A 9031-nucleotide genomic window follows, 5' to 3' on the forward strand; every position below is an offset into this window, starting at 1 on the left:
GAAATCCATAGATTAGGACATAATAAATGTATTTCAATTTACTGATTTCCATATATGAACTCCAACTCACTAAAATCTTTGAAAATGTTGCATGTTGCATTTATATTATTGTTCCGTGTAGCTAATAATTTAATAGGATCTCTATGGCGTTTTTGAAAACTCTTGTGTTACTTTGATATAAATATTTTTCTGTTGTAGATAATTCCTCAGATCTTATGGATTTTAGAAATGAACTACACCGCATCGGACATTGGCATTTATTTCAATAATCTTAGTTTCTAAGTTTGTGCTTTTTATTGGAAAAGAGTGTGCTGGACTGACTTACATTTGGTGCTGCAGGTAACCTAGTGGTTAGAGCTTTGGGCCAGTAACCGAAAGCTTGCTAGATTGAATCCCTGAGCTGACAAGGTAAAAATCTGTTGTTCTGCCCCAGAACAAGGCAGTTAACCTGCTGTTCCTAGGCCTTCACTGTAAAAAAGAAATAGTTCTTAACTGACTTGCCTAGTTAAATTAAGGTTAAAATAAAACATGTAGTTTCTAATGTTGTCCTCCCCAACTATTTGTGCAGGTGAGGTAATGGGCATTTTCATTTTACTGTATCATCATGTACTATTAGTCTAGTTTGGTGAGGCATCTTAAGTTATTAATTCTCAGCAACTCTGTATCCCATTGGATGGTACAGTATATCTGTTTTATAATAAATAAATACAAAATAAATAAGTAAGAAGATTTATAACCAATGTTGTATAGCCTGAGGCCTAAATTCTCAAATATAAGCTTTTCTTTGTGAGCATTAAAGAACATTGACAAAGATATTACCATTCATTTATTTTTATTCATTCTTGTATGCAATTGGTATACTTCCTTCTTACTCATACAGCATATAATTTGTATAATTTGGTGTAAATGATTGCCGTTAGAAGTGGGTGCCGTTTATAATCCCAAACAGACAAACCCCCATACTTCTTTTCAATGTAAAAAGAGGATTTCAAAAAGCATCATATTTTTATAATAATCATTTTCATTTATTTCATGCGGCACAATTTCATCCTGGACTGTACTTTTATCCAGAAAACAGGATAGAGTGGTTGAGTGAATGTAGTTTGTACTCTATAGAGGAGGGTCATTGTGTCAGTAATGTTATAGAACGCTAGCGATCCAGCCTTGTGATCCAAGTAGAGCCCTATTTTCTTAGAAGGCCAAAAAGGTAGTTGTTTAGTCTGTTTAGTATTCTCCCAAACACAGCGACCAAACACATCCAAACTCCAGGTCTGTTCATGAAAGTTTAAAATCCAATCAAAATGATCATGACTAGGACACTTCTTTCTGTTTATCCCCTTATATGCAACACCCATAACAACCTGTACTCCACTCCATTCAACTTCCCAGTAACAGCGACCTGACAGAGCCTCTCTACACAGTACTACAGCATTGTTTACAAATCTCTCTGGGTGGTCAGGATAAGGCAGTGCCACATCCTTCCATACAGCATCTTTGTTGTCTTTGGAGAGAAGGAGGTTTTTATGTGCGGTGTTTAGGTCCAATGTGAGCTGACAGGCATCTGATGGTAAGAAATCAGATATGATGAACCCATACAACAAGTATTGATCTGTCTGCCTGTCTGTCTGTTGTTTGTCTTCCATACTTACATTTCAAAAACTCCTCCCTTGTTGTTGGTACTTTACTCTCCACAAACTTTTCTTTTACTTGGGGTAGAACTAGAGGGATACAGAAATAATGAACTAAAGACAGTCAATTATGTTGCATTAGTCTCAAGATAAACTGTGATTGTGCTGATGTAATTTTAGTGCAAATGTGTGGTGAAAATTGGCTCACGTGGACTGGGATTTGATGCCTGCAGAATATGAACATCCTGTACTGTGGAAACGGATATATAGTCCTAGTGAGTATAACAATGTAATTTAGCCATTCTATACAGATTCAGGTATGTATACAGAAGTCTGTTAATTTGTTGTTTTTTTAATTAGGTTTACTCAATTAAAGGAAGGAAAGCTATTGATTGGTCAGTGGAGATGGTTTGAGTGTAACAAGGGATTTGACAAGTTTGGTTTGTTTGTTGCAAACCTTTTTTAGAGATTTTTACGAAGGTCCCTTTGCAGATGTCCTCCAATCGCTGTTTCAGTTCAGCCACAGATTTCTTCACGCCTTCAAAAGACACTTGTTGGCTGACATTGATGCTGCATGAGTCTCCACATCCAGGGAGGGCTAGGATTGTTTGACAGCTCTATAGACACAGACAGGCAATCTTAATATACAAGTTGGATCCTGACAAATTCAAAGTGAAACAAAGTACCAGAGGAATTGTGTGTGAATTTGGCAAAAAATATATATTTGAATGAAGAGTCATTTTATCCAGGATTCTTGATAGTGCCAATATTACCTGGAGGAAAATAATAGAATCTTTTGTTTTTGACAACTGCCCAAGCTCAGCATCTCTCCTCCTCAACTCTGCAATCTCCCTTTGCAACTGATCAACCTGCTCTTCAGCCTGGCCCACAGCAGCATTCTCCTGTGATCTGATCAGTCTTTTCACATCAGAGTGCCACTTCTCAACAGAGCGGATAATTTCATCAAAGACCTTGTCACTGTCTTCCACAGCTACCTGTGCTGAGTACTGTAGGGAGGCACACACACAAAGAGAGCGGGAGAGAGAGCAGCAGTCTTCTCACACAGACCTCTCATACAGCTCTGAACACTGAACTTATCAGATGATTGGTTGGAGAAGAGCTTCAGTTGTCAGAAGTTGAAATTCTCTCATCAATACTCACTGTGAGAGACTCCATGGCCTGCTTCAACCGCAATAGCTCCTTCTCTTTCCTCTTGATTACTTGCTTGGATTTCTTGTGTGCCTCCTTCAGTTCTTTCTGTAGATCCAAAAATCTTATGAGTGAAAATGATATGGGATTTCATTGGAATGGTGCTGTAAACCTTGGGAGGTTAGGGCGGTGTTTTGTTTACTCTCTAGCTACTGTTGAATTGCTATGTGGACTTCAGACTAAGTCTTATCTCTTTTACCAGTGTGGATACTGAAGCATAGGCTACAGTTTCAAGTGTTTAATTCAGCTCGTTTTTATTTTATTTTAAGTCATACAAAACATGTAGAAGCAGTCTCAGAGAGCTTACCTGTTTTTCTGTGCTTTCAGCTACAGCTGAAACGGTTTCATGGCCTTTGTGTACACCCATCAAACACTCATAGCAGATACAATGTTGATCGGTACGGCAGTAAACCTCCAGCAGTTTGTCATGTTGGGAGCAGATCTTCTCCTGTAGCTGTATGGAGGCTTCCTCAAGCCTGTGTCGTTTTCCTGGGTTTAGCTTGTCATGAAGCTTGAGGTGTGTTTCACAGTACGAGGCCAGGCACAGAAGACAAGACTTGATGGCTTTCTGCTTTCTCCCAGTACAGACATCACACACAATATCCCCTGGTTCAGCATAACTAGGAACAGAAGGGTCAGCTTGGAGTTCTTCAGTCTTCTTCAGTCTTTCCACTACCTCTGCAAACATGGTATTTTTGTTCAGAGCAGGCCTTGTGGTGAATATCTGTCTACACTGAGGACAGCTGTAGACACCTGTCTGGTTATTTAGACTCCAGTAGTCCTTTATACAGCCCATGCAGTAACTGTGTCCACAAGGAATGGTCACAGGCTCCTTCAGTAGATCCAGACAAATTGAACAGGTGAATTGTTCTTCACCAAATAATGAACAAGACTCAGCCATTTTAGAGATTGTGGCCGAGACGAATGTTTATCTTGTGTGTCAGGGCTGGTTCCGGTATAGTGCAACGATCTGAATTCCTATTCGTTCTGAAAAATTACATTTCCTGTTTTGCCTGCCCAGCTGGGGGGTGTGGTACACACTCCAGTACAGTAGGTGGCAGCCAGTGGTGTAAAGCACTTAAGTAAAAATACTTTAAAGTACGAGTAAGTCGTTTTTTGGTGTATCTGTACCTCACTATTTATATTTTTGACAATTTTTACTCCACCACATTCCTAAAGAAAATATGTACTTTTACTCCTATACATTTTCCCTGACACCTAAAAGAACTAGTTGCATTTTGAATCCTCGGGCAGGACAGAAATATGGTTAAATTCATGCACCTATTAATATAATACGTTGTCATCGCTACTGCCTCTGATCTGGCAGACTCACTAAAGTCTGAGTGTTGGAGCATGCCCCTGTATTTACAGAAAAAAAAGAAAATCATACCATCTGGTTTGCTTAATAGGAATTTTACTCAAGTATTTCAATCGAGTACTTTTGTTTGCGGACTAATACCATAAAAGAAGAAGCAATTTTTATCACGTTCTCCATCTGGGGCTTGAATGTGTACTAATCGGCTAGGCTCAACGATAAGTTATAGTTTTTCTCTTAGCTCTATAATTCAACAAAATAAATATACTGCTCTCTGACTGCTCACAGCTACCAATAATGCTGTTCTGAATTGGTTTGTTTAATAATAGGGTCAACTTCCCTATTAAAGTGTATGTAAAGTGTATGTAAAATTCAGACTTCAACTGTATTTGACCTAAACCCTCCGTGAATGTTTCAAAACAAGCAAACAAGTGACCCTCCCCTATACACCAAATAATAATTAAAACATTTTGTGGATAGCAGACAACATGCCAACTGTTTACCCTCACTTCCAGGACAGACCAGAAACTTAGATATGCAGTCTTTGTCCTGTAAACATTACATGGCAACGTGGGAATTTGAATAGTGCACAGGGCTGCGGGCCAGAAGGTTGTGGGTTCCCAGGCAATGGTGGACAAGAATAGGGGTGGAAAGATATCCTATATAGTAAAAGCATTGCATGAATCTATCATCGAATTTGCCTTTTATAAAGAGAGATATGTCTATGTGTTCACCTTATCATATTTCTCCAATGCCAAATCCATGTCTTGTTTGTAACGAAACTGTCCCTGTTTGAGAATAATGAAATCTGAGACGTCATTAGGTATCTGAGCAACATCTTCTATTGTACAGAAAGTGAATAGCTTAATCAATTGATAGTGGCAGAATTAGATTACTTCTCAAGCCGTCAGCCTCTGAATGTCAAAGAAACGAAACAATGATATCCCCATATGCATCAGAGTCGTGTCTTTCCAGGGTATTTTACAGCTTGTTTCTAGCGTAAAGGACCAAAGCGCTGTTATAGATCACTTTATATCATCAGATCAGTTTTATTTTCTTCAACATCTTATAACAATGGGTAGGCCTGTGCTTTTCGACATTTTCTTTAATAAAAGGTAGGCCTATGGGATACCCCCTCAATTGGAGTTTTGGTTTTAACTAAACAGCCCTTCGTTGATACGGAGTAGGCTATTTAAAGATGCATGGTGCATGGTGGGTGGAGGATTTAATGACAAATCCATGGATATAAAGTGCCTTCGGAAAGTATTTAGACCACTTAACTTTTTCCACATTCTGTTACATTACAGCCTTATTCTAAAAGTGATTAAATACAAATAAATCCTCATAAATCTACACACAATACCGCGGAAATCAGTCATTTTAAATAAGAGGCCATAATCTATGGATATCACATGACAGCTGTTTTTATCGCGTAATGACAAATCGAAATCAGGTTGTTTGAAATTTTTGCAAATGTAATAAAAATAAGAAAACAAAAAGATTTCCATAAGTATTCAGACCCATTGCTATGAGACTCGAAGTTGAGCTCAGGTGCATCCTGTTTCCATTGATCATCCCTGAGATGTTTGTACAACTTGATTGGAGTTCACATGTGGTAAATTCAATTGATTGGACATGATTTGGAAAGGCACACACCTGTCTATATAAGGTCCCACAGTTGAGAGTGATTGTCAGAGCAAAAACCAAGCCACAAGGTTGAAGGAATTGCCCGTAGAGCTCTGAGACAGGATTGTGTCGAGGCACAGATCTGGGGAAGTCTATGAAAATATTTATGCAACACTGAAGGTCCCCCAAGAACACAGTGGCCTTCATCATTCTTAAATGGAAGAAGTTCGGAACCACCAAGACTCTTCCTAGAGCTGGCCGCCCGTCCAAACTGAGCAATCGGGGGAGAAGGGCCTTGGTCATGGAGGTGACCAAGAACCCCATGGTGACTCTGAAAGAGCTCTAGAGTTCCTCTGTGGAGATGGGAGAACCACTCTTCAGTAAAAGGAACATGACAGCCTGCTTGGAATTTGCCAAAAGGCACCTAAAGACTCTCCGAACATGAGAAACAAGATTCTCTGGTCTGATGAAACCAAGATTGAACACTTTGGCCTGAATGCCAAGCATCACGTCTGGAGAAAACCTGGCATCATCACTACAGTGAAGCATGGTGGTGGCAGCATCATGCTGTGGGGATGTTTTTCAGCGGCAGGGACTGGGAGAACAGTCAGGATCGAGGGAAAGATGAACAGAACAAAGTACAAAGAGATCCTTGATGAAAACCTGCTCCAGAGCACTCAGGACCTCAGACTGGGGTGAAGGTTCACCTTCCAACAACAACACTTAGCACACAGCTAAGACAACACAGGAGTGGCTTTGGGACAAGTCTCTCAATGGCCTTGAGTGGCCCAGCCAAAGCCCGGACTTGAACCCGACGCGAACATCTTTAAAGAGACCTGAAAATAGCTGTGCAGCAACGCTCCCCATCCAATCTGACGGAGCTTGAGAGGATCTGCAGAGAAGAATGGGAGAAACTCCCCAAATACAAGTGTGCCAAGCTTGTAGTGTCATACCCAAGAAGACTCTGCAAAAGGTGCTTCAACAAAGTACTAAGTGGAGGGTTTGAGTACTTATGTAAATGTGATATTTCCAGTTTTATTTTTTATACATTTGCAAACATTTCTAAAAACCTGTTTTTGCTTGGTCTTAATGGGGTCTTGTGTGTAGATTAATGAGGGGGGGGGGGGGGTAATTTAATCCATTTTAGAATAAGGCTCCAACGTATATACAGTACCAGTCAAAAGTTTGGACACACTTACTCATTCCAGGGTTTTCCTTATTTAAAAAAAATTGTACTCTACATTGTACAATAATTTATGAAGACATCAAAACTATGAAATAACACACAGGGAATAATTTAGTAGTCAATAGAGTTTATATCTGAGATTCTTCAAAGTAGCCACCCTTTGCCTTGATGACAGTTTTTCACACTCTTGGCATTCTCTCAACCAGCTTCATGAGGTAGTCACCTGGAATTATTTTCCAACATTCTTGAAGGAATTCCCACATATGCTGAGCATTTGTTGGCTGCTTTTCCTTCACTCTGCGGTCCAACTCATCCCATCTCCTTTTTTTGATGGTGAATACTTTGATGAATCTCAAAAAGAAAATATATTTTGGTTTGTTTAACACTTTTTTTGGTCACTACATGATTCCATATGTGTTATTTCATCAAAGTTTTGATGTTTTCACTATTATTCTACAATGTAGAACCAAACAATCGACTAGTCGACTAATTGGGGTCAGCCCTACTGAATTCAAAATGTTTTTACAAACAGGTTGTTACACATTGTTGCGCATTGATTGAAAATGGAATACAGTAACATCTCAATACCTTTTAGATGCAACTTTGGCAGTAATTACTGCTGTGAGTCTTTCTGGGTAATAAGTGTCTTAAGAGCTTTCCACACCTCTCTTGTGCAACATTTGCCCATTTATTTATTTTGATGATGATCAAATTGATCAAATTGGTTGTTGATCATTGCTAGACAACCATTTTCAGGTCTTGCCGTAGATTTTCAAGTAGATTTAAGTCAAAACTGTAACTCGGCCACTCAGGAACATTCCCTGTCTTCTTGGTACTCCAGCTAACGTTAGTGAGCTAGCTAGAATTCGTGGCATATCATACATTTAGAAAAATCGTAACTTATCATATGTTTAGAAAATGTTGTACATTTTGTACATTTTGCAAATTAACATATATTTTCAGTTTTGGAAATTTGTAACATTTTAATAAGAATTGTAACTCGTAACATATTTACTTACAGAATCATACGAAATGCTCTGATACCAGGTTGACTACTATGCTTGAAAATATGGAGAGTGGTACTCAGTAATGTGTTGTATTGGATTTGCCTCGAACATAACACCTTATATTCAGGACAAAAAAAAGTATTGCTTTGCCAAATGTTTTTGCAGTATTACTTTGGTGCCTTGATGCATTGTTTTGGAATATTTTTTCTTCTGTACAGGCTTCCTTCTTTTCACTATGTCAATTAGGTTAGTATTGTAGAGTAACTACAATGTTGTTAATCCATCCTCACTTCTCTCCATTAAACTCTTTAACTGTTTTAAATTGACCATTGGCCTCATGGTTAAATTCCTGAGAAGTTTCCTCTCCGTCAACTGAGTTTTTAAATCATCTGATTTGATTATTTTATATATTTTACATGTGATAAGGCCACACAGAGGGGCAGAGAATTAGCCATTAGCCTTCCAAAATTCTAGTAAACTTCTGAAGTTTCCAGTAATATCCCTTTGCAACCCTAGGCACACATAAGTCTTAGCCTAAACTGAATTACAATTATTTGTGTTTGACTTTGAACAGCCCCAACATGAGGAGTCATCTGTTTCAGAGACATGGATAACTATGAAAAGGTGAGGAAGATAGGGGAAGGCTCCTTCGGGAAAGCAATCCTTGTCAAATCCAGGGACGATGGAAAACAGTATGTCATCAAGGAGATCGGCATCTCCCGGGTAAGAGAGAACATACATGACATGTCACACTACATGTTTTGGAAGTCTTATTTCACCCAAAATATGCTATATTTCTCTAGGAGATCGAATAACGGTGCTTGTGTGTCCTGTAGCACAGTGTAATACATAGACAGGGGTTAAACCAATCTGTGTGTGTGTCTTTGTGTTTTCTAGAGTGTGGATGTCTGTACATTGTGATGGATTACTGTGAGGGAGGAAACCTATTCAAGATGATCAACTCTCAGAAAGGAGTGCAGTTCTCTGAGGAGCAGATTAAGCAGGTGAAACTCACCTGAGAGCCATGGTTCAGATGAATGAAGCTCAAAAAAGACTTACG

General features: G+C 39.0%; 1 protein-coding gene across 2 annotated transcripts; it reads right to left on the reverse strand.

Annotated features, from left to right (window-relative positions):
• Positions 1–815: 815 nt before the first annotated feature.
• LOC109898011 (tripartite motif-containing protein 16) lies at positions 816–3800 on the reverse strand. Of its 2 annotated transcripts, XM_020492737.2 has the most exons (7): positions 3145–3799; positions 2790–2885; positions 2402–2635; positions 2086–2245; positions 1837–1878; positions 1650–1718; positions 1002–1561 (listed from the first exon to the last, which is right to left on the reverse strand). In XM_020492737.2, exons 1-7 carry the CDS (start codon positions 3736–3738, stop codon positions 1026–1028), a joined length of 1731 nt encoding a protein of 576 aa, XP_020348326.1. In that variant the 5' UTR covers positions 3739–3799; the 3' UTR covers positions 1002–1025. The 2 variants fall into 2 exon arrangements, with proteins under 2 accessions (XP_031689309.1, XP_020348326.1); XM_031833449.1 differs by having other exon boundaries at positions 816–1561; positions 1650–1878; positions 3145–3800.
• Between the last annotated feature and the right edge of the window lie 5231 nt (positions 3801–9031).

The sequence above is a fragment of the Oncorhynchus kisutch genome, linkage group LG10 (genome assembly GCF_002021735.2).
Source record: "Oncorhynchus kisutch isolate 150728-3 linkage group LG10, Okis_V2, whole genome shotgun sequence".
Lineage (NCBI taxonomy): Eukaryota > Metazoa > Chordata > Actinopteri > Salmoniformes > Salmonidae > Oncorhynchus > Oncorhynchus kisutch.

Coding starts and splice junctions, on each gene's coding strand:
- LOC109898011 (XM_020492737.2), bottom strand. CDS start 3,738: ATGGCTGAGTCTTGTTCATTATTTGGTGAAGAACAATTCACCTGTTCA. Junction 2,886..3,144: donor CTGAAAGCACAGAAAAACAG/GTAAGCTCTCTG, acceptor TTGGATCTACAG/AAAGAACTGAAGGAGGCACA. Junction 2,636..2,789: donor AGGCCATGGAGTCTCTCACA/GTGAGTATTGAT, acceptor GCCTCCCTACAG/TACTCAGCACAGGTAGCTGT.